General features: G+C 39.8%; 1 protein-coding gene across 1 annotated transcript in view; it reads left to right on the top strand.

The window, feature by feature from the left end:
• PLXNC1 (plexin C1) overlaps positions 1–25608 on the top strand; it is a 66794-nt gene that overhangs the window by 19850 nt on the left and 21336 nt on the right. Inside the window, exons 6-20 of the mRNA XM_062491442.1 lie at positions 764–908; positions 4272–4341; positions 5699–5774; positions 5895–5948; positions 10319–10458; positions 11499–11678; positions 12957–13044; positions 13932–14138; positions 14249–14440; positions 17587–17686; positions 18703–18804; positions 19157–19260; positions 23025–23066; positions 23549–23673; positions 24220–24418. Coding sequence (XP_062347426.1) covers positions 764–908; positions 4272–4341; positions 5699–5774; positions 5895–5948; positions 10319–10458; positions 11499–11678; positions 12957–13044; positions 13932–14138; positions 14249–14440; positions 17587–17686; positions 18703–18804; positions 19157–19260; positions 23025–23066; positions 23549–23673; positions 24220–24418 — 1824 coding nt within the window. The remainder of the gene's footprint in view (positions 1–763; positions 909–4271; positions 4342–5698; positions 5775–5894; positions 5949–10318; positions 10459–11498; positions 11679–12956; positions 13045–13931; positions 14139–14248; positions 14441–17586; positions 17687–18702; positions 18805–19156; positions 19261–23024; positions 23067–23548; positions 23674–24219; positions 24419–25608) is intronic.

Below are 25608 nucleotides of genomic sequence, written 5' to 3'. Positions count from 1 at the left end.
TCAGTGTGCTAACTCAGGCGATGTTTCCATTGAATCACTGTATCAGCTATTTTAATATTTCCAGTAACTGTATATCAAGTGCAGAATGGAAGTTCTGAGCTTTGTAACAAGTTAGAAAACATTCACTGGGACACATATGCTAGCACAAATTCTTAAGTGCTTGATACTAGTCTTTACTCTGTATCTGTTCACAGCACACACACACACACACAGCCTTGAATATTTGATTATCAACTATTGTGACTGGCCACTTAATCTGCATGCTATTGTTTCTGATTTCCTGATTGAATACACTAATGTAATCATATTTGTAAAGCACTCTCAGCCAGAAACAAAGGATAATTCATTACAATATAAGTTCTGTTTCATAGTTAAGTGCTCTTTGGTTATGGATGTAAATGCTTTCTCTGTGTGAAGATTCTTACTTAAATATTTTTAAAGGAATATAACAGCATATGCTAACACAGAAAAATTCTAGTTTTAAAATCCAAAATTAGTTAAGATTGCTTGCTAGCATACTATACAGGTCCATTTAATTTCTGGAAGTAAGCAATACTATTACTTTCAGAGCTCTTTCTGTATCTCTTCTTGAGTTGGGAGAGTCACTCTCCTTTGCAAGTTTACCACTGAATTGTCTGCTTTCACCACAAAAATTTTCATTTTGTGCGTTTCATAGTTTGTCATTTTCTTTAAAGTCAAGGTGATGACTTGGCAAGTATAACAAACCCCCCCTCGTGTTATTCTTGTTTTTATTGTTTCATAGGTTGTTGTGACTGCAAATGTAAGCAAAATCCTTACTTTCTGTATGATAAAAATTGTAACAGCTGTTGAAATATTTTATGAAAATGTAGTGCTGAAAAATTCATCCTGTTTCTGCAATCTGACCGCTCCAATGATCACTGATAACGGTATGTTTTACTATTACATGTGTTTAATGCTCATTCACTGTCCTTTAGTACTGGGGAGTACTGCATTAATACAGGCCTGATGAGTGTGAAAGTACATGATGCTTTTTAAATTAAATGTCATTGAAGAAAAAGAATTCATATTTTGCCAAGTGATTTTGAGTATACTCAGTGTTCTTGGTGACAAAAGGTTTGTTAATATGGAATCCTTTGTAGAAGTAATAACACACCCTGTGGCTGGAAGCAGCTTCTTCAGTTGACCCTGTGGCAGTGCAGTGCTTTAGCATTAGAATAGTTATTTACCTGGTGCCATTAATAACTGTCTAAGGAAACGTAAGATAAATGCAATGACAATCAAGCTGGCTGGAGTAATGGAAGCAGTGTTGGTCTAGTGCTTTGCCTTGACAAATTAACCCATCTTAACTCTTCTCTAATCTGCAAGCAGAATTTGTTTTTGCAAGAAACTGTACTAGCATAAATAAGAGGAGAATATAATTAGGAATGTCTGTACAATACATAACCTTAACATGTAATTAACTGTTTCAACCTAACTTAGACACTGTAAGAAAGTGATTGTGCAATGTAGAGGATTAACAGAAAAGTAGATGGTTTAGGGGTAATTTGGTGGGTACATTCTTTTGACTTGATTTCATCCATCCTTCTGAATGATTGGTTGAATCCTTTTGCAATAATTCTTACACTGCTTTATTCACCAGTGTTTTTCAGAGTTACATACCTGAGCACTTTGTACTGGATGCACAGTGCTTGTGATCTGGTTTATGTATCTAATGGGCAGCTACAAGTTTTAGAATGAGGTGGTAAAATACTGAATGTCTAGACTTTTGAGCTGTTCTTTAGGCTTTGGTCTCAAGGATCAGATCATAATCCCTCATAGTGTAGTCTTATTTGACTAGTAGTAGGCAATGCCCCCCATGCATTTCTTCAAAAGTCTATATAGAAGCACAGAGTTTTTTTAACAGGGATTGGCTTTATGGTTTCTTAAAGTTGCTTATGTTAGAATGCAAAAGAGAGTTTTAATCTAAACTAAGGAACAGATACCAAACACAAGGATTCCCACAGGTTCTTAAGTGACTTGAAGAGGAAACAGAAAATTCAGACAAATGCCTTGCCTCTATCTCTTCCTCAGTAATATAGCCCAAAGGACATGGAATACTGTGCATGAATTTGATTCTCCTATAAAACCTTGGTGTAGCAAGAGAAATGAAATGTCGCCAAGTATTTTCAAGGACCTGTCGTTCTGAAGAGTTCAGTGCTACAAAGAGCTCTCTCTCGGGAACCCTTGCCCCTGAAGGAGGCTCTTTGGAAATATTTGGATCTCAGCAGGCTGTATAGGGAAAACTCCTTCAGTATCACGGAAGTGTTGTGTCAAATTCCTGTCCAGCACTGAGAAGGAAAGACTGTCAGTCACTAGGAGGTGACAGCTGGAGTGATATCCATGAGCATTTTGGTCTGTTAAGCTGTCTTTAGTAAACACCATTAGTGGATTTTTAAGAGGGAAATGTCCCTTATTGATCCAGTCCCAAAAGCCATGTTTTCTTGTAATTATGCACTATATAGTTTGGTTCTCTGTCTTCACAGACTAAAGCTGTCTCTTAATTCCATTAGCAGGTTTTCAGAGAACAGTTATGGAAGCCAGCTGACCTTGCCTGTGCTTTGTGCCAAAAATGAGCCCTTTGACAGTGTTAACCAGAAGTCTGTGAGGTTAGCTTGTGCCTGCCAGTATTACTGCCAGTCACATGCTCCTATAAGCTGAGGTGTCTTAGTGGATAATTCAGATGTGAAGTAACATAGACTATTTGTGGTTTCTCCTGTAAAGTGACCTCAGTTTCACAAGAGGATGCACTTGCAAAACTCCTTTAGGTATCATTTACCGGAAAAAGCATTTTGAAAATACCTGCTACTCAGTGCAATCTAATGCATTTTAAAAGGTCAGCCAAGACCATACAGAAAATAACAGGTTCCATTAATTTCAACACAGACAGAATCATGAAAGCATATTTGATGGTGTTGTTTTTGAAGTATTTATACAAGCTTAAAAAAAAGACATGTTCTCCCAGAAGTAGATAAATTCCTTACTTTTCCTTACTACTAGTAAAATACTAGGCGTATTTTACTTTTTCTGTAGCTCATGGCTTGAGACCTTTCTCATAAATTGATTTAGGCAGGTAATTTAGGCAAATGTGTGTCAACACGTCAGATTTCTGCTGATAACTAGATTTCTGGAGATGCAAATAGGTGTTTGATGAATGATTTCAGAATGTCTGTCTGTACTCATCTGCATCTTTAAGCATAAACATGCTGTTAACATCAGACACTGCTATCCATTTAGTAAGGTGTTTGAACATATGAATGGTGCCAAGGGCTGTTTCTAAGATGCAGTTCAGATGACTTTTGCAGTGAGCACCTAAGTGCCATGCTGGCCTGTGAAGGTAGGAGATACCTACATTAACCGTGTAGATGTATCTAAAGCTGGCTTTCATCTGAACAAGCCAGCCTGGGATAAAGACCAAGGTCTCTCTATCTTTGCAGGGTAGATACACTTAAAATCTGTGTAACTTTTCTGGATTAAAAAGCCAGCTACTTTCTAGCATAGAGAAATCAGAAAAGTCTGCAAACATGGGTTTCATTTGATCTCAGGGCAGCCATTCATTTCACAGACTGCACATCTGCAGGCACACAGATGAAAGAGACCATGGCTTAAGTGGTATATATCTAATTCTACTGTTGGATGTGGTATTCTGCTCATAAGAGAAGATACTCTTTCATACCACAGCTGCCAGTGAATTGTTGGTATAGTAATTGCTAGCTGAAATAATGGCAAATTGACTCATGCAATCATAGAAGATTTAAATAGGATGAAAATTGCTACTGCATAGATTACAAAAGGAGACTCTGAAACCAAGTCTGTGAGACAGAAAGAGAGAGAAGTATGGTATGGTGAAGTCTCTTGCATTAGAACAGTGTGTTGTGTTAGAAGACTTGAATTCAGGGTCTGGTTATACCAGAGTGTTTATCACTGTGTGCTTTTTGAGAGATGATTTTATCCCAGCTTCACAGTAGCTGGGATTTCCGTATCCATAGTCTGACAATAACATTACTTTTGTTTGTAATGCAGTAGTGGCATCAAACTTAATTAATATGTGTGCATAAAGCGTTGACATAACTCAGCTGAAGAGTGCTGTGGAAGGACAAAATCTGGTTGTTTTTATCAGTCAGAAGTGTGAGTGAATGCATGAGAGAAGGTGCATACCAAGCTAAAGCTGCTTTGAGTTTTTAACTCAGATTATTTTTAAATGTTTTTGTCTTGTAATATCCAGCATGTACCTAACACGTGCATTTTTCCAGATTGTCTAGTTCTTGAAGCATCACTGTCCTCAAGCGCTTGGAATATCACACAAACATTTCAGCTGAAAAAGTAAGAGCCTGATTCTTGTTAAAGTTCATTGTGGGGTTGATGTGTGTGTGGTGGGGGAAAGTGACTAAAGTAATTAATCTTTTTTTTTTTATTTATCAAGGAAATATATATCACTAAAGATAGTCAGATCTGTTTTGTTGGCCCACTTCCTCCTCCTTCTCTTTTTTTTTTTTTCCCCTTAAAAAGCTACTTCTTCTGATGATTCTTATTTAATGGGACCATGGAAACTAACTGTAGGAGAGTCATTACAATGACTAAATTTATGACAAGTGCCTGAAAAGATAATAAAGGATGTCACAATGACATTAAAATTCTTTTTGTCCTTGGGTAAAAGGTGGGCCCCTGGTACTCAGTATAAGGCCTAGATTAGAGGAGTCGAGATATTCTTTAAAATCACTTTGTGAAGTTGTTTTAGATTAGGCCCAGATGTAATTTAAATATGGTCCATAGGTAACATGAATATAATTAAACCAGAAAGTAACATCTAATCTGCTAATAGGAATAATGAATACCTATTCTTATTCACACATTATTTTTCAGACTCTTTGTTGAGAGCTGGCAGAGGAAGCATTCATGCCCAGTGTGTGCCTAATGCTTTATGATAGGTGGTTGTTAATATTTAGAAAGATCTGGCTGTAGGTAACTAAATTGTTCCCATTCAAAATGCTACTCCCCCATGCAAAAAGGCTAATTCATAAGCACCTGGGATGAAATAAAAAAAATAAAACTCTTGCTTTTTGGGAAGTGGCACATCACTTCCCTGTCCCTGGAGAAACATGGGGAAGGAGCTGTCTTTATCTAAATCAGAGCATTTCTCAGCATGTTTGGAGAGGGACTGTGCTGCTCTTGGCTCTCTTCCATATTGATAGAAGCATTGCAAAACAGGATATGGACAAACTAGTCTCCCAGCAGGCATATTTTTTGGTAGATAAGGCAATAGAAAACTGGCAATACTTTCTAGCACAGCATGCATGGAACAGAGGTTCAGACAAGCTGGAAAAAATCAGTGACGGTTTTCTCCCCTTTTATGGTTAAAAAGTGCTACTGGGCCACTCATGCACTGGAGTAGATCACAGTAAAATGTAACCCAAAGTGTTTCCTCTGATTCCTGCTTTTTTTGAAATTAATGACTCTCAGCTTCTCAATACAGATTATTTTTTATACTAAATTTCTTCTCAGAGTAAGTACAGCAGAACATAGGCTTGGAGGGTAAACAGACTTTTACCCATTTCACTGCATGTTTGCTTGGTTGTCCCCATGGGTTTATGCTTTTTTCTGTCAGTTGAAATTTGACATTCATGGCTGAATCTAGACTGAGTTCCTGTGTCTTACAAAAACTCTGTTTCTGTGTTACCAGCTGCTCACGGTGTATACACAAGGGTGAGTGTGCCAGCTGTGAATGGATACGTGTCTCTCCTGTCACCACCTGCCAGGTGAAGTTTGTTGGGGAGAGCTGGAATCCCTGTGATGCCTTTTCCTTGTACTTTTTACATCTGAGCAGCAATCCATCTCTTTTTTTATCCTGACATGGTGAAATGCTTATTTTTTTCCAGGATGATTGCAGTTCAGCTGCTTCCAAGGGAATCACCACTCTGCAGAAAACAGAGGTTAGTTAGAATTTTAAGATCAGCATTATTAAGGCTGTCTGGGTTGGGGGAGAAATTCATTTAAAATGAGAGGACTTTGTGGAAAAAATGGAGACATAGATGAGAAGGCAGTCATTTACAAAGGAAGGTAATGCAGAATTTGGATTGATACCATTTTTTCATAGTGCTCTGGTGGTGTTAAAAGGTACCAGCAAAAACTTGTGTTTCAGATGCAGGCACTGAGACAGTGAATACTGCAATTGTCATGTGCTACCTCTAGATGCAGTGTTTACAGCACTGCTTTAAATGCCAAAGTCCCTGTGTGCTGTATTTAGTCACTACACAGGAGCCTGCACACTGAGTGCTGGAACACATGAGCTGACCAACTGCAACAAAATAAAAGGAGAGCATTTCAGGCTTAATATCTTACCTAGACTTAAAAGCATGTTTGAGTTCTGTCACAGACTACTCTGGGAAACTAGGTTTGAGAGTCTCAAACCTCTTCCTCATTTTATGCAGCCAGATCACAGCTTCTCCTGAAACATAGCTGCCAGGGGAGCAGAAGGAAGGGGAGGATGTGCCACCCAGTTTCTGTGTAACAGAGAAGTGGCTAGAGGATGAGTCCAGGAACTGAAATCCATGGGTGTTAGTAAATCTCTAGTTCACACTTTCAGAAAAATTTTCCTGTTTCCAGGCTGTAGACAAAACTGGAGATGGATCCACACAAGCTGGATCACTGGGAAGGAAGAAGTGTCACTAGTGCTGCCAAAGTACCTGCTGAATCTGGTTACTGAATTCTCTACAGAATTCATCTAGAATGAATGTGTGCATACAGTCGAAATGATTTGTCTCATAGGTCAGCCTTTTAACCTTCTGATTGCAGGTCAACCCTTTGACCACGAGGTTATGCCTTCATTGTTTGTGGAACCAAAATGTTTTTATTTTCTCATAAAACTGAGTGATCTTTTTTTCAGTGGTTGCTTATGACATGCAGGTGTTAGGAAAGAAATGAGTAGTGGAGAGAAAATTGATGGATGAGTAAGTACATAGGGATTTGCTGCCTACACTTTTTTGGTTGTTATAAATAGTGACTGTGTTCTTATCTCTAAGTGTTTCATTAGAACTACCCAAACTTTTACCTCTCAAGACAGGGATTACCTCTAAAATTCAGCTCCTCAGTTGGTGTTTCTTAAACAAAATCACAAAATACATCTTGTTTTTCACAGAGATGTGTGGGATTGTAATACTTGTGCTTCTGAACATTAATATTCTAGATTTGATCTGCATTTAAAGCATTATGTCTGGTGAAACAGGAAATTCTTCTTTGCTCTGCTTCCAAGTGCATTAATTTGACATTGGTAAATAGTTGGAATTGCCTGGGAGATGGCTTTCTTCCACACGCCTTATCTTGGAAAGACAGTGATGGACAAGGCAGTGAAAGCACCAGAGGCAGTGCAAAGGCAGATGTTTATTTAGAAGTGATTGATCCATTCAGAGAGCTTGAAATTGCATTTGAAATCCTGCTCTCCTTTGACTGCTTGTGCTTTAAGGAGAACATACTGGAGAGTGGAGAAAGAGGATTTGTGTTTTACCACAACCCCAGCTGAGCATTTAGATTAATATACTTCTTTTCAGTGCCAGCCCCAGCCCTCGTCCTGACTCCAGCTGCTGGTTTCTATGCATGCATCTTCCCCCTCCCCTGCCAGAGCAGCAGTTGGAGTGGTTGGGTTGAGTATGCTTGGCTGGGAAGCTGATTTGGCTGGAAATAACCATTATCTTTCAGCAGGTTATTTTTTGTGCAGGCTGGTTCCTTGCTCTAGTTCTTTGGGGCCCTGTGCTAGCAATGCAGGAGGGGCTCCTGTGCCGGAGAGGGTCTCCCCAGGGTGGCAGACACTGCTTAGCCTGGGTTACTGCCAGATACCTCTCTGAGACCTGCAGCCATGCTAACCACACCTCTGAGGATGTGCCTGCCACGGCTCACATAGCCCCGGGGAAGCATTAGGCTGTCCAGGGGAAGGGGAGGAGGCTGCAGCTCAAAAATATGGAACTCTATTGAAGCTGACAGGGCTGTGCTGATTTATATTACCTGAGGACCTGGTGCATGCTTTCTGAATGTCTCTTTGCATGTTTACACTTTCATAACATGCCTCACAACTAGTGATTTTTATAAATATCCTTCTGCCTCTCTGCTGTGGCCCCTCTTGCCACTGGGCATTGCTCCCCCTGCCATGTAGCAACTGGAAGGTCAGTGGGTGTCTGGCACTGGGGAAATGAGCACTACAGACTCCAGTGAGGGTATTAGGTCCTTCCTGCTATCCGTGAGGAAGTTAATGGTTTCTTTTGCTGCTGAGGCAAGTATTGCAGAATATGGCAGCCAAGCTGGGTGGGAATCAGACTCCTGAGTAGCTGAAGTCATTTTACCAGTGCTGTGACTGCACTGACTCCATGTGGCCAAGGCAGGATGCCCTATGAGGGGCTCTGCACTGTGTAGCCTCAGGGAAGGTGTGATTTCAGAGGGGACTGAAACTTTCTGAGTGAACCATTCTTTCCATGATTTCTACATGGTGTAAGAAAGGAAGTAAGGCAGGTAATCTGAAGAGCTCTGTGGCGTGTGATGCCTGGCAAAGAGTCCAGTGGGAGCCCTGAAGCACTGCAGCATCCCCTGCACCCTGAGCAACGGGTGCCTGGCATGTCCCTCACCAGGGTTCACAGCCCTGCTGCAGTCTGGGGCATCTCCGTGTGTTTGTGTGATACTGTGGTATTCTGGTGCTTACCAGTGAGAACCCAGAGCAGTGTTTTCCTCCTTTCTGTGGTATTTGGCTTCTGAATTTATGTGAAGATATTGACTGTCCTTGGTGCACTGGAGGCTGGACACAAGCAGAAGGACAGGATGCAGATAAAGAAGAGCAGTAGTGGTATGCTGGCTTTAATCTCTTAGATTTCTGCTTGGGTTGTCCTGTCCCAAGGATTAAACTGATTTCCAGATCACTGTGGGAGTGAATTTTTCCCCTCAGGCTCTTTGTGAGGGATTTCCTTTGCTTTCCTCTATTATCCACACAAGAGGTCATCTTGGAGGCCCTTTTGCCCTCTGGCCCCAGCCTTTGCACTCTCTGGCCTTTTCCTAAGGCACAAGTTACAGCTTTCAATCAGTAGTGACAGATCCCTCATTTGCACTGGAGTTCTCTGGCATTCAGTGAACCCTGGTAGCATGTGGGGACAATGTGCCAGGACCTTTTGGAAATGGTCAAAGTGTTGTGCCCCTGATAGTCCCCTCAGGCTAACAGCCCAAAGTCTTAGTGCTGTTTTGGTTACATGAAATGATTAATGGTGAGAAAAACCTGTGGGATGGATTTGCCTAGAGGCTTTGCACCAGCACCCTTAACAGGATCAAGAGAACTGAACTCCCTGGTGAATGTGTCCACAGGTGCACAGCAAAAATCAGGATAAACACAATGCTCTAAAATCTCAGTTTAAACTAGTAGTACAGGCAGTCTAAAGCTAAGCTAAAAGTGGTGAGAAGGTCCCAAACAGTTTGTGGTTTCACATGCTTATTTTCCTGGGTTTTTTTAAATATTTCAGTTTGTTTTGTGAAAGATAGACAGATAGGAAACTGTCTGTGTGATTGTAAAACTGGGGAAGCAGAAAAACTGATTAAACATGAGATGCTGTCAAAAGTATCAAGTGAATACAGTAGGGAAAAAATATCTCCTGTTGCTCAGTAGTGTTAGTAAGTTAGAGTAAGTAAATATAGACAATGAAAAGCACAGTTTTTCTGCAAGACTGTGACAACATCAGAGCAAACTAGAGTTATTTTTAAATGCTAGAGAACTTCTTAGCGTAAAAATGAGATGCCTAAAGACTCCCCTGCAGGTTTTTTGTACCTTTAGCTCTGTGTATGACTTTGAAAAGACTTTCTAGTAAAGCTAATTCTGGGGTGCTTTCTCAAATTTTTATTTGAGGACTTGACCCTGCTTCCCCTTTTCAGGTCACAAAAGATGCCTTCATTTGTTCATCTGATCTCTCTTAGTGACAGCACCATGGGTTTTGGCTTGCCTTGTTTTTTAGTTCTTCAGGGGTCCCATGAAATAAATCATTTCAAGCTGGGTTTTTATACTACCGACCTTCCAGCCTGTCAGACTGTGATTCCTTTAGGCAACCTTCTTAGGACATAAATTGAAATATAAAATATGCAGGTAAAAATGGTTGGCTTATAATGAAGTTTGATTGACAGTACTTCCCAGGATTAAGTTTAACAGGATTTGAAATTGCTAATAAAAATGTATCCCAGTACCATAAAATCCACATTCCTGTGTGGTGATTGTTTTTGCAGCTGTTGCTTATATGCCCAGCCTTTTCATAACCAGATCTTGTTTTCCTTTCTTTCCTAATAGCATATCAGCATTCAATCCGTTGAACCTTTGTGGATTTCTACATTAGGCAAAAGTGAAATAACAGTCAAAGGAGAAAACTTTACACGTGCATCAGGCATAAAACTGATACTGACTGGAATCACTGGCTGTAAACCAGATGTGTGAGTTAAACCAAAAAAAATAACACTATTTATTTTGCATGGTGAAAATTATATCCATTTTGCTCTAGCAATATGGTGGTGTGAATAGTTGTCATGTACTTCTCCTCAGCAGAGCAGGGGATGCTCTGCCCTCCTTTAGGTATATTTCCACTTTAAATTAGCAAAGGATGGAATTTGGTGCTTGGGTACAACACAAGGGATGCATGGGTTGTCAGTTCTCTCTGTAGCAGTAGGACAGTTTTGTATCTGTGGCCCTCTGTGCCTTCTAGCAGGCACCTAGAAGTTAGCTCAGGAAAGCCTCAGCTTTTGTTTGAATCTCCTCTGCTTCAAAATATTCCTCATATATTCTAGGATTCTGCTTGAATCCTAGCACAGACACCATGCCAGGGAAGGAAATCTCTCATGCAACAGCTCCTATTTTTCTCTGTTGATGATCACACAGTGTAATTAGATAATTAGGCAGTCTTATTCTGAATCAGTTATTTTCAGGTGCAGCTGCAATAGCTGCCTGTGATTAGGAAGCCCATTTTACATAGCTAGCACTTGAAAAGGTAGTGTTCAATTTTTGCTTCAACCATGAATTTTCAGGGGACCACAGAAAAAAAAGGAGAGAAGGAGGGTAAGACAGGAAGTAGAGAGAAAGAGGAAGGAGTGGGAAAAAAAAGGAGGAAAGAGAGAAAGAAAAAGAAGAAAGAAAAGGAAAATGAAGATTCTCATTCTTAACTAGCACATAAACTATGCTTATAGAATGGAGAAGTACACAGTAAACAGCAAAATCACACATTGCATTGCACAGCCTCATCCCAGGGCTGATTGTCTGTACTGTTTTCTGTGATTATTGTGTCATGTAGCAACTTCATTCAGAAGATGCCCTATTTTGTCTCTTCAACTCTCTGCTCTCTCTTTCCACCTCCATCTGGCAGCTCAGACAGAGATAAAGTTCTCTTCTCTCCTTATCACTTGCTCTAGGGTATAGGCTTCCTGTTGTAACACCAATGAGTGGCATCTGTGTTTCAGTGTTTGTTTTCTTTCTTCTCCAGCATTAAAGTCAGAAATGTGCTAAATGATACACAAATGACATTTACTCTCCCACCAACACGTAAAGAGGCCAAAAGTATATGCATCCAGGCTAATGGGAAAAAATGTTCACCGCCAATGACCCTGCATTATGTTTCTCTGCCATCATGTTCTAGAATTACACCAAATACCTCCTGGATCAGGTAAGTTTGTCTTTCTGTACTTTCTATGTATTTATTCAAATGTAGTTGCACTGAGCCAATATGAACCTTCTTCCTTGGCTAGACTGCAACTGAAGCAAGCCTGGAACACTGCTGTAACCTGTTGTGTTGGATGAATTTAAGCCTGTGAAATGATTTAATGATTTAACAGATAGGGTCATAGTAGCTGCAAGACGGATTCTGTAGACTTCTGTCCACCTCAGGTCTCCTTTATAGAAGTCAAAAGTAGTCTGTTCCTGTTAAACCTAAACCCAAAATATGGATAGCATGCATAAATTCTAACTCAAATTAACTTTGATTTCTTGATACTAACATAGTCTTTATCTGTGAAACGGTATAAAGTATCAGTGGATTGGAAGTGAAGTGAGAATAATCATCGTTACACTGACGTACACAGACTTGCTTTACAGTATGATTCCCTGAAGCCAAAAGAACCTTTCTCAAGCCTTTGCTCTGTTCTGTGGGAGACTCACAGATCTGCTGAAAGACTTACAGGGTGATTTTAAAGATATTCCCTGGCACAGCTTTCCACCTGTCCCTCTGTTTTCACAGTTTTTACCTGTTCTCATGTTTTGAATCTGGTATCTTGTCAAGTGAGGATTTGAGGTAATGGGTTGGGCTGGCAGCTGCAGCAGCTGAGCAGCCTGGATGCATGCCCTCATCTTCAGGTGAGAGGCAGCTCAGGCAGCTGGAAATGAATAATACCTTAAGCCACTCCAACTCTGTACAGCAGAGATTGTGAGCCCTCAGACACAAGCACCATTGTGTGCTGAGACAGATGGTCTGAACAGTGCTGAGAATGTTTCCTGTGAGGTGCCTGGCACGATGGGTTTGTCATGAAGAAGGCAAGAATTAAGCACAGGCAGAGCTGTGCTGGGGAAGTGAAACACCATGATGCTCTGTCTTCAAGACAGAATATTAAATCATAGTCTAGTTCTTTGGCTGCATAAATAGAAAAAAAAAGGTGAAGAGTCCCTGAAAAGGAGTATACATGAGTATGCAGTCAAGTAATGTGGTTTTGGGGTAGCAAAAGTATTTACTATTACATTATGAGGGAAGACTGGAAGTACACTGTATAGCTCAAATTATCTTGTTCTGCAGTTTGATTTTATTATGTTGTCTGTTACCAAAGCAAAATGCACTTGAATAGTTTATTCACAACTAACTTTAATGCAGGACATGTCTATGGGAAAATAGATAATATTAACCTTCCTTTCTCTCCACGTTTGTTTTTGTTTTGTTTTGCTTTGGTTTCTGCAGTGGTGGTCGCAAAATTACTACAACTGGTAGAAATTTTAATGTGGTGGACAGTGTGATTATTTCAGATGACCAGAGATCAAACCTCACAGTAAGTTTCAATCTCCTTTATAATACCAGAGGTCTCTTGATGCATTAGGCTTTGTTCCTAAGGTTTGAGGAGACCTCAATAATTTCCAACCAGTTGCAGGGACATGTTAGTCACCTTGCTGAGATAAATATGACCACTTACAGGATTACAGTTGTACACATTCTTAATACAGAATCACAAATACACATAAGCTGCTCTCCTGCATAATTCCCTGAGCTTTTTTTTATGATCTAGGGACTTGCTCCAAATCTGTCCTTTTTGAATCTCCCTAGTCTCCACATACGGGTGTGTTGGAGGAGGGGGTGCTGTACTTCCCTCTGGCTCTGTGCTGAAATGGTGCTGCTGCCTCAGTGAAGGCTGGAGCTGATGTTGGAATGAAACCCTTTCTCCAAGGTTGCAAGGGTAAGCACTTTGTTGACCCTTGCAGCACAGAGACCAGAACACAGCAGCATCACCCAGTGGAGTATAAAAGGGCCCAATGCTACGATGTCTGTAACACCCCCCTCTCAGGAGTAAAGTTAGGAAGAACAAATGCCTAGGAGTGCTGGAGAGCTTGTCTTCTTCTCTTGTCACCTGCATTGAGGGGAAAGAAAGAAAATTAATTGTCACAATTCCTGTTTATTGCAGGAAATAGTTATCTTAGCAGTGAGCAATCTGCCTTAAAGGAGCACACAGAGTGTGTGACAAATGCATGTAAAGGTAGACATGGGCTCAACACAGAAATTTTTCCAGGTGCTCTGCATGCAGCCCTGATCTCAGAGAAGAGTTTTAGCAGGTATCTGTGTGAAGTCAGGAAGACATTAAAATGAGTTTGAGCACCTCTGTTTGTAATTGTGCCCACTGTTGAGTATTTAATGACTGTTAGAGTTTTGCTATTGCATTTCTAGGTCTCTAGGTGTCCTGGAAATGCATCTGAGTATCATTATTTAACGCCAAGCCTGAGCCATGCAACAGAGGGTAAAGTTGTTGATATGATGTTAAAAGTGGATACTACTTTTATACCATGTGTCAAATTACACTATCACCCAGACCCAGTGTTCATTAACTACCAGCTGCACACTGAACTGGATCCTGATCTGGAATTAAAAATATATGTAAGTTTTGAAACAATACGTGACAGTACCTAATTTAAAATAGTGCTTGGAGATAATTTTTTTCTTACTGTATTTAGTGACTGACTGTCTTCAATTTTTTTTCCCTCCAGAAAGAAAATGATAATTTGAATATTTCTAAAACAGAGGTAGAGGTTTATCTGTCGTATGTGACTGGTGCACAGACCAAAAAGATATGGTTCAGTGTCCAAAACATTACCAAAAAGCCAGACCGTAGCACCATACTGTGCAAATTCAAAAGGGAAGGAACCGACAAGATTGACTTCTCCACAGTGAAAGTTTTTGTAAGTAGAAATCCCTTTTGTTGCAATTCAGCAGCGTTTGAAGGTTTATACAAGTGTAGCAAAATGTGTCATTAATACTGTCATGGTACTTGGTACTACAGTTTTCTTCCTGGTGCCTAAGCATGCCTGCCTAGCTTAGGTACCACTGACAGAACTGAGCTCATTTTCTGTCTGCTTTACTGGGGTGTGTCAGAGCTAAGCTTTGCAGGCCAAGCTGAACTCGCTGCTGCTGAGCTCCAGGAGATCTGTAGCTTGTCACACCTCCTGTCTGCAGAGCAGACATCATTGGCACAGCATCATTGTCTTCAGGAGAGCCCCTCATCTTAGATCTGTAAGCAATCTAATTCTTCAGTGTGGCCGTGAGGAAAAGGATTGTGTTCTCCCTGTCACTTTTTCCTACTAAATGAGGTAAGGATCTGTCTCTGGGATCACCACTGAGACAGAAGGCCCTTCTGTGTAAAAAAAGGGGGTGAAATTCAATGTGCACTGGGAAAGCTAAAATGCTTTGAGCATGTGGCACAAAGCCAGGCCCAAATATAAGGAGATTAGCAAGGATGTCAAAGCTGAATTGCATCTTAAGACATTTTCTCCATGAATACGATGAAGATACGAGTTTTTTTAAAATGCTATGGTTACCATTTATGAAGGAGGGAATTATGCCAGACTCTTATTGTAGTGTGTAGTGGTGCAAAACTGAAATAACTCTATTGACTTCAAGGTATATGGCTTATAGTAAAGATTAACAAAGCTGTTGATGAGATTTTATCACTTTTAACTGATCCACCATCTGTGGATCCTGACATCTGATCCAGTTGTGGTGTGGAAAGCCTTTCTGAGTTTGGTATTGCATTTAAAAATCAGTGTTGCCCTGCTCTATCACATGCTCATCCTGCAAATTTCATAGAAGTGACTGTCACAGAAAGGTCACCACTTTACTAAAGCAAATCCAATGCCATAGTTATCATGCAACATTGCACTTCTAGTACCTTTTTTTTTCAAACGTAAGAAAAATATAGAAGTAGAAAATCCTCACACATTTTTCTTTTAAACCTTATGAATAGATCATCATAGAAGAAGTAGAGCCACTGAAAAAAGGATAAGATGTGTATAAACAATAAGTTTGACTCAAGAATAAATGTATCTCTTGACTTAGTTTTTCAGAAGGAAGAAGGTATTGAGTTGGGTATGGAAGTTGGTATTGAGCTTGCTGATTTAATCCTAGCTCTGTGTAAAACTTTATAAGGTATTCTGAATTACTCATGAAAGACCTGGAGGCAAGTGGAAAATGGGATAATTGTCAAATTCTTTTTAATGAAAGCAGATCATGCTAGATATCTTTATTTCCTAGGATGAGTGATTTCCTCAAGAAAAAAGTGATAGATGACATGTACCCAGAAGTCATTCAGTAAACTATTTAACATGGTGATTATGAGGGCACCAGGGGTTAGAAAAACCGAATGCCATGTGTGGGGAGCTGACTCTGGGCAATGCTGATGTTCATATGGATATTCTTTAATATCTCCACTGACTTGAACACAAAAATAAGGCATGAGGTTATAACACTTACTGATGACATAAAGCTCAGAGGCATTACCAGTCCAGGTAATGTTTTATAATGTCATGTGGAAAACTGAAATTAATTTAGGAATAGGAATTGGATTAATTCAGATGTACCTTAATAACAGGTGTCTGTGATTCATAAGCAAGATCAAAGATAAGGAAACAAGTGGGGCCACTAGATAGGAAGGTTATGATGAAGAATAAAGATAATCAAAATATAAAGAGAAAATTAAGTGAATGCTTCATCTCAGTTTTCAATAAACAAGGATGAGTAACAGAAATTTCTGCTTTAGGAAGTCTTCAGTTGAACATGACAAGTCTAGAAAAGTAGATGTATTAGTCACAGGATGGGTAATGTATTTGAGCCTTGGAAAAGGCTAATGGGATCCTAGGAAGGCACAGACCAAAAGAATTTTGCACAAGAACTGTGAAAACATAGAAACATCAGAGGAAAAAGTAACATTTGGTGAAGGAAATAGATCTGCTTTGTCTTCTGTTTTCTGTAGTCCAGAAACGCAAAGTCTGTGTCCTTCCAGCCCTGTGGGGTTTTTTTGCTTGCCTGTGTGTGTATAGCTGTGATGTGAGTATCCAGTTGGCAGTCTGCAGCTGCCCTAGCTGCTCACCTCCTGTGACAAGCCACTGATTGCAATCACCAGATCTCTGCCTTTCCTGCTGTAACCCAAAATAATTTCAGTTCAACCCTCCTTTTCAATTATCTCAAGCTCATTTCTATCCCTGGCACTTGGTGGTATTCTTTTTACGTGTCAGAACATATTTTTATGTCTAGCCTGTTTATAGTTTTAGCTACCCTTTATTTATGTTCTTTTGCAGTCCTCTTTCAGATCCTCCTTTGTGAAATTTCTTCTGCCATAATTATCAGTGGTGAATGCCTCAGTTTGGCATTTGGCAAACTTCAGCACTTTCATGTATCCCTAAGAATTAATGCCTGTCCTGCCTTTGACAAGCCCACTGTTGGGGGATGTTTTACATGTATTGTAGCATGTTCATGTACATGTTGTACATGTATTGTATGTTGCATTTTTTTTAACGACCTTCAGGAACAACATCCTACATAAAGAGATTGAAACTTCTTCTATGAAGAAATAGGGAAGAGTGCTATAGGCCAGGTGTCTATGAAAAATTCTACTTCCCTCATTCTTATTGTGAGTCTTATCTTTTCTGCTCAGCAGAGTAACACTGTGAGTGCAAACATATGCCTTCCTTGTTTCAAAATGCCAAAATGTTTAGCAGCAACTCTGAATGCATGAGCCACTTGGCCAGCTGGAGGCCAGATCTTGCTTTTCATTTGAGGGCTCTAGTTTGCAGCAAGAGCATGAAAATTTTGGTGGTACATAAGGACCTCCAATTTTTTTCATCATTGCTCTGTTACCCTGCTTAAACGTCAAATACAGTAAAAGGTAAGTTAATGTTGGTTCATATGAATTTTGCTGAGTCTCTACTGTCTTCCAATAATCCACCATTGTCCTTATGTGCCTCAAATACTTTTTTTTAAAATAGGTTAAATGTCATTTTAAGCACTGATATAATGCCTGCCCTCTATTAACACAGCCATTTCTTTTCTTCAGGTGAAATTAGGTAATTTTGAGCATGAAGTCAAACCAACATCATCACACATATATTTATATGTTCTTATTTTGCTACCTATTGTGGTGTGTGTCATTATAGGTAAGTACAATAATGTATTATCAGCTTTTGATTTGCTGAAGGGTATGATCGTGACACAAACACATACTCATACTGTCACAAACAGTCTAGTGATTTTACCCTGTTCCCAAGAAGAATGGACAAAGTTAACTCTCTTCTGCTGGTGAAGTCCAGATTGTCAGACTGCAGCACATCACAAGTATGTTACAAGACAGTATTTCTGTCTGTTCTTCTGGGATCACTTACTTTCACTTCATGAAGCAAGCCACAGAACTGACATCCTTGTGTCACAGCTTGGTCCCTTCCAGCTGTCAGAGCTCAGCTACCCTCCTGTCCCTGGGGCAGATGTTCCCTAACAAACTGCTTATCCTCAGGCAGTGTTTGTGGTGCTTCTGTTCAGTCTCATTTGGATCATTCATGAATTTGTGGGTCATTACTAAACTGACTGAGGTAAATAATTGTCCCCTTCTCTTCTTGACGCTCCTTTTTTTTTTTCTGAGTGTTTTTTACCTGGTTATATATTTGATAAATTTCCATTTCTTTTAATAAGTATAGGGGTTTGTTCATTTTGTTGGTTCCTTTTTTTTTTAAAAAAAAGTTCATTTTAAAAAGGAGTAATGCATCATGCCTTTATTCTCTCTAAATAAGCTTTAGGAAAGTTAACAATTTGTAAGTGGATTTTCTGTTCAAAACAACTGTTTTTCTGTTTAATCAGTGCTACCTCAAGTAGGGTGCTGTTAGTAGAAGTGTTAGAGTCTGTATCTCACTGTGCAGGCTGTATATAGCAGGGCCTGCTGCACTTTTGAATAAAGTTGGTTTGACAGCTCAAGACCTTGTTAAATGGAATGATTTTTACTAAACATTGTGGTATAGATCCAGATAGCTAGGGCTCATGGGTACTAGCACAGGAACAACAGTAAAAAACTAATTGTGCAAATGTACGTTAATCTTTTTGTTTCTTGAAAATAAAATGTCTTGTATAGGACTTTTCTGTTCTGTGATTTCTGTACTCAGAGTCTCTTTTTCTTCCTTTCTAGCGGCATTTATAGTTACTAGATACAAATCCAAAGAGTTAACCCGTAAACAGAGTCAACAACTTGAACTGCTGGAATATGAGATTCGTAAGGAAATACGTGAGGGTAGGTCTGCAGCATGTTTTCTGAACTGAAACTGTCAAGAAACTCACATTATATAAACATTTTCCTTTTGTAGCTGTTAGAATATTTTTGTGTTGTATCAGAGTTCCTGTTTAATATTGTATGCACTGCAGTAGCAGATAGCATTGAGCTAATAGGATTACATGTAGTATTTCTTTCAACAAAAAAGTAGATTGCTACTTTCCAGCTCCTAAGAGCTTCAGCTATAAAAACAGCTCCTCTTCCCTGAAACTGTTTTGTAAGAAATATCTACTGAGGACAAGTTATAATTGTGAAGCTGATTTTGTGTCAACTAAACTAACTCTCTGGGTGGGAATGGGGGGTGCTTTTTCAGGATTTGCTGAACTGCAGATGGATGAATTGGATGTGGTGGATAGTTTTGGAACGGTTCCCTTCCTTGACTACAAACACTTTGCTCTTAGAACTTTTTTTCCAGAGGTAAATATCTGCAGGTTTTTCAGCTGTCAGCCCTAGCTAATAGTAAAAAAATTGAGGAAGGTAAAGATCAAGTAATTAAACAGAGTACTACACCATGATTGTACTTTGTTCTCATAAGAAACTTTTCTTAAATCAAGAATTACCAAAGAACACTTAAAGCTGTATATCTCTATATTTAGCCAAGCCTTTATGCTGTAGATAAAACAACATTCTTGAATTTTCAAGGGTTGTGCATGTATCCATTTCTTTTTGTTCAGCCTCACTGAGCTGCTTGCCTTTCAGGCCATCTTAACTAAGCTACGATTTATCCATTGCTTTTTTTGTTCCCTTGCTTTCACTTCCAATGCTATAGCTAATTAAAGTAACAGTCAGGCTAGCTAACATGCTAGCTAACATCATGACACTTCCTAATTAGACTTGTGGGATGAAGAAATGGCTCTAAGATGGTGCTGACTTTCTACACCAAGGTGCTGACAGAAATGAGAAGATGTTGATTCAAAGGGGTGCAGCTCAAATGCTTAGTAATTACATAAGTACTTAAGTATTTTTCAGTTTAGAGGCAGATATTTTCAGTATTCATTGGAGCAGTTTGTGTCACTGCATCAGATGACCAAAGAGGTGTTCTCTTGAATGTGTTACTTCTCTTACTAATTTTTTTTGCATGTGTGGCACTTTATGATGCTGATAAGTGCCTTTGCCACAGCTTTCTATATTATATCGTGATGTTAACCAGTGCTTATGAGCATTTATCCAATTGGCAGAAGCTGTGATCTCAGCTGGTGATATTTTCCTGTATGACTGACACCTGTAAGTAGAAACTTGGTTAGTTTAGGGTGTAATTGATGTGAATTATCTACTAGGCTTCATGTAATACTCATCACTGCTGCAGCCAAGTTTGCACTCTTGTCTGCACACTGCTTCACTTTATCGCTGTTTGTGATCCTAGTGAAAGCTCGTTGTGATAAAGTTAAATACATGTGATAGTGCAGAATCAGGCCCTTTGGTTTTTGTACAACACCAAATACCAGACACTATTCAGAATAATATTTAGCAATTACATATGCAAAATCCTTGTATACTTTGAGTTCAGTTCTCACACCAAAAGACACTGGGAATATGTCTGCTGGTACTACTGTTATGCCCCCAGCCTAATTTTAGAGGTTCACCAGGTGGATTGAAGAAAGTGGAAAGGACACTTCACTTCCTGCATCTCTTTCCTTTCTGTTTATTTTGTTGCCAGGCATATTAACATTAAAATAGCAGTTTTATTCTTAAGAGTATACCTTTTCCTACACTTTCCCTTGTCAAAACAGTAATAGTCTGTAGAAGCTGACTCAGTGGAAGTGCTGTGTTCTATGCAAATAAAAAGTTAAGAAAAAAAGGCATAAAGCTTGACACTCTGCTGCATTCTGTAAAGTACAAATGGGAAGGGCTCCTGTTTGCCTTTGTGAGTCTCATGCCGCTGCACATCCTGGAAATTATTTCAGTTGGATTTTGTCTCAGTTTGAAATACTTATCTCATGAAGGTACACTTGCTACTGTTAGCTCTCTACAAACATACAGTGTCAGGCAAGTTACTTACCATGTTGTATACCAATTTTTTCTGGTAAGTACTTACTGTTTACATCGCAGAAGTATCCAGACATGCCTTGTGCTCTATGAATGTGGCAGAAAAGTAGTGCTCCACTGAACAAATGCTATAGATGAACAGAAAAACCAGTGGGGTGTATATTGCAATGGAGTGTCAGAAGGGTTGATAGAAGGGTCAAAGTGACAAACCACCACTTCTTTCACTAACCACATGTGTTTGAATGATGTCCATATTGCACTCTTTGTGTCCTCCAGTGTGATTGATGGGCTTTGTCTCATCTAATCTAAGATGTTTTAGCATGGAAATTGAATCTGTTCACTGAGCATCTTCTGTAGTCAGTGCAGAGATGGGCAGCTCAGGAGAGTGAATCATGCCATTTGTCTAAGGCATCTCCCTTAGGATGAGACAAGTTGCTAAAGAGGGACTCCCATACCTACAATTAAGTGTGAGGGACCCCGTCTTTGTTTTAAGAGTCTTGCTTCCCACTGCTTCCATTTTCTGTATTTAATCTGGCTTAATAGCTTTTAATGCTTGTAGGTGTTAAATGGATATTATACCTATTCTCAAGATGTTCTTGATGCTAAGCCTGATTTTTGCCTTGCTTGTTAAATTTGTCTAATTATTTCTGTTTTCCCTCAATTTCACACATTGTTTGGCTTAATGCTCCAATGTTTGTTCCCTGTTCACAGACATTTTTAACCTTTAACACAGTTCTGGTTCTTTCATTTTGTGTGTGTGTTTTTATTGGTAGTTGGTGTTAAGGTTGCTAAAGAAGTTCTGGAGAAATGGGAATAGCCAGTGGAGGAAGAGGAAGAAGAGTTTGGTAGGGTAGAATAGAGCAGGAATAATGAGGAAAGGGAGGGATGAGCAATCAGGTAGGTAGATGAAAAATTATATGTGAGATGCCAGTGTATGTGCTCATAGCCCTAAGTCAGTCATACCCTGGGCTGCATCAAAAAGAAGTGTGGCCAGCAGGCTGAGGGAGGTGATTTGCCCTCTCTGCCCCTGTGAGACCTCACCTGGAGCACTGCATCCAGCTCTGAGGCTCTCCAGCACAAAAAGGACATGTTAAAGCAAGTCCAGAGGAGGGTGATGAAAATGCTCCAAAGGTTGGGACACCTCTTCTATGAAGAATTTCTGAGCCAGCTGTGACTGTTCAGCCTTCAGAAAGGAAGGCAGCCTTTCAGTTAAAATGGGGCTTATAGGGAAGATGGAGACAGACTTTTTACCAGACTTTCCACCTGTAGTGACAGGACAAGGGTTAATGGTTTTAAACTGAAAGAGGATAAATTTAAATTGGACATAGGGAAGAAATTTCTTATGATGAAGGTGATAAGACCCAGGAACAGGTTGTCCAGAGCAGTTGTAGGTGCCCCATCCCTTGAAATGTTCAATGCTAGATTAGATGTGGATTTAAGTAGCTTGGTCCAGTAGAAGATAACCCTACCCATGGCAGTGGGGTTGGAACTAGATGATTATTAAGGTCCCTTATAACCCAAACCATTCTGTGATTCTGTAAGGAAACTAGGGACTGCCAACATGACAGATAAGGCAGATAGCAGTAAATAGTGTAGATCTGTTGCTCAAGGGGCATTGACAAAGTGTTTGGGAACTGGGGGCTTCCTTTTTCGTTAGAGCTTTTGCTAGGACTGGATGTGAGGTGGCACCTGTGCCTCAGTGGAGACTGCCAGCATGGACCTCCTGGAGAGTACATTAGTGAATATTCATAGAGTGCCTTGGAATGAATGGAAGCAGATGAGCTCAAGTGTCACTTGGTTAACAGCCGCCCTGTACACCAGGGGCTGTCACTGCCACCCAGGAAGGATGCAGCCTGCAGCAGCCCTTGCACACCAGCACATTTGCAGATGTGACACACACAGTGACACACAGCTCTTCCTGGGGAGCATTGGTTGACTGCTGTGCTAGTGCAGCTCAGCAGTGTCGGGTAACACACGCAGCACACTGAAGGTGATACCGGGTCCGCTTTCCTGTGAGCTTTGGCAGCACCTTTGCAGAAGTTACTGTGTCTGTTTTTTATATTGTATCTGCTGGAAGTCAGCATTTACATTGTTTTATTTCAAATAGTATCAGAAACATGCTTGGCGTCTTAAACATACCTGTGTTAGAAACTTTTGGTGTACTTATGAATGATAAATATCCCCTTATATTTTAGTCAGGAGGCTTTGCATCCATCTTCAGTGAAGAAATGCCACAGGTAAGCTGATGTAGTGTCATATGCCTTAATTGTTTTTTTCAAGAGTGATTGTATCCCTTCTCTGTCTTGTCCTAGAATACATCAGCTTGCATTTTTGGTATATTCCCTTTCCTTCATGGGGAGGGCTACATGGATTTATATGTTAAAGGAGTTTGAAGTATAAGATGCTGTTGTCCAATGTGTATTTGACTTATTTAAATAAAACAGAATCTCATCATGGGAAATAATGGGCAAACTTAACTATTGGCATTGCTTTGTGTATAGGGCAGAAAACATATGCTCTGCACATGCATATTCTGTGTTGTACACAAACAAAAATGCATTTTTGGAAAAATCCTGAGACCCCTTAAAGAAATGCAAAACTCCCACTGATTTGAATGAGTCCAGGATCTTATCCCATACGTTTCTTTCCATTTTTTCTGAGCATTAAGAATCCATCATAGCCAAACTACAGTTTGCTTATTTTTGTTTAACTATTCCAGAGCAGAGACCAAACCAGCAAGGATGAAAGCTTCAACATGTTGCATGCTTTAATTTGTAACAAGAACTTTCTTGTTACTCTCATTCACACCCTTGAAAAGCAGAAAAATTTCTCAGTGAAAGACAGGTATAGTATGATTATGCTTATCATCTTCAAGAGAAAGAGTTAGCAGGCAAAAACAACACGGGTTGTAGCACACAAATGTATTTTCTACTTTTTGCAAAACAAGCTTGCAGTACTCTGGAGCATTTTTCCTTCTCCATCTGCACACACTGAGGAAGAAAAAACATTGCCATTAAAACAAGCAATTAAAGAGAAATTGGGATGTTTGTACATATAAACAAAGCAGCAAAGGAGCAGGAAAACTCAGTTCAAAACTGTAAACACACTTACTGCAGTTAGATCAACATTTCTACAGTTTAGAAACGTTCTGTCACTGAAGTAGGTGTTGCTCTGCAGAATTAAATTTAGAGACACACGTTCTGTGTTTAAAAAATAAACACAAGAGCAGATGGACTTGCATTTTTTATATTTTTATAGAGAACAGTGGACAGCTTATGTATCTGAGGAGGGAGAACTTAGGGTATGAACTGCACTAAAGTGTATTTCATTTGTTAAAGATGACTGGGAAGAGAAATTCCAGTATTATAACATTATTTTTTTCCCCCACAGGTGCTTGTTTGCATCCTTCTTGACTATTGCATTACAAACTAAGCTAGTTTATCTGACCCATATTTTGGAAGTATTGACAAGGGACTTGATGGAGCAATCGAGCAATCTACAGCCTAAACTCCTGCTCAGACGAACCGAATCTGTGGTAGAAAAATTGCTGACAAACTGGATGTCTGTCTGCCTTTCTGGATTTCTCCGGGTATGTGTACATCTTTTCACTACATAAGATATGAAGATAATTTCTTCAATTGATTTTTTTTCATAGGAGCTGTTAGAGGGATAAGTTTAAAGCATTCAATCTAGCATTTAGCCTTGAGTGTGTGCTCTTCTAGTTTCATCACTGGAATGCAGGAAAAAAAGCACATCTCCAAGCAATGATTGTGTCATGTATTTGGGCAAGATTTGGGTAATTTTGTAATTCCAGCATATCCTTTTCTCATACCAAGCATTTCAGCCCAGTCAGATGTATTGTGATCATAGTAAAAGGTACACTTGTTAAAATGCAGCTGTACCCATCTGTGCAAATTGTTGGAAAGTTACCAAGAAATGGAGATTTAGGGAATACCATCCTTTGGAAAACTAAACTTGTTTCCAAACTTTTCAACCTCCAAGCAGTGTTGCAGATTTCAAGACTTAAATTACTTCAAATTAAAACTTAATAAGCATTTTCTTTCATTTTAATGTTTGTTTTAGTAACTTGATAGCACTTTGTTCTTGGTTTCAGTGCTTGGTTAGTTTTCCTGTCTCTCTTATCAATGTGATGCTATCACACTGTTGGTATCACTCTCATCCGTGCTTGCGTTAATGCAGCAGCAGAATTGTTTAAGAGGCTCAGCAGCTCACAGCAGTTTCCTGGAACCGAGGAGAGTGCCAAGGAACTGCCAGAGACACATTCTCAATAGACCAGACATTTTTACAGTGCTGTGCTAGTGAGATGCTTTAGCCAGGCTGCTAAGGAATGGTGTCACGTGGAAATAGAGATACATCCTTCCTTTCTCAGGTGCTTTCCTGAGCCCTGCGGTGTAGGCAGGAGAGGAAATCCACAGTTTCATTTCCTCTTTTGCTGATACACCAGGGTAAGTCCCACCAGGTTGCTCCCAAGACATTTTTCAGAGACAAAAAAGACACACAATTCAAAAGGAAACTGGTTGTTAGCTTATTTTCTCACAAGACTGAAAATGGAAGAAGTAGCTGAAGTATGCATGTGAACATGTGCATGTCTCACCCCCCACCCACTCTTTGGTGGAACTAGGAAGTGTCTGCCAGGTGGAGTAGGACCAGCTTGTCTGTAGTGTGCTTATGCACAGCAAGGGGCTGTGAGCTATCTTGCCACTCACTCCAGATGTCCCTTGCTATTTGCATGAGACCTTCACACTAAAAGATGGAGGT

Source organism: Cinclus cinclus, chromosome 4 (assembly GCF_963662255.1).
Source record: "Cinclus cinclus chromosome 4, bCinCin1.1, whole genome shotgun sequence".
Classification (NCBI taxonomy): domain Eukaryota; kingdom Metazoa; phylum Chordata; class Aves; order Passeriformes; family Cinclidae; genus Cinclus; species Cinclus cinclus.
This window is presented reverse-complemented; position numbering and strand designations above follow the sequence as displayed.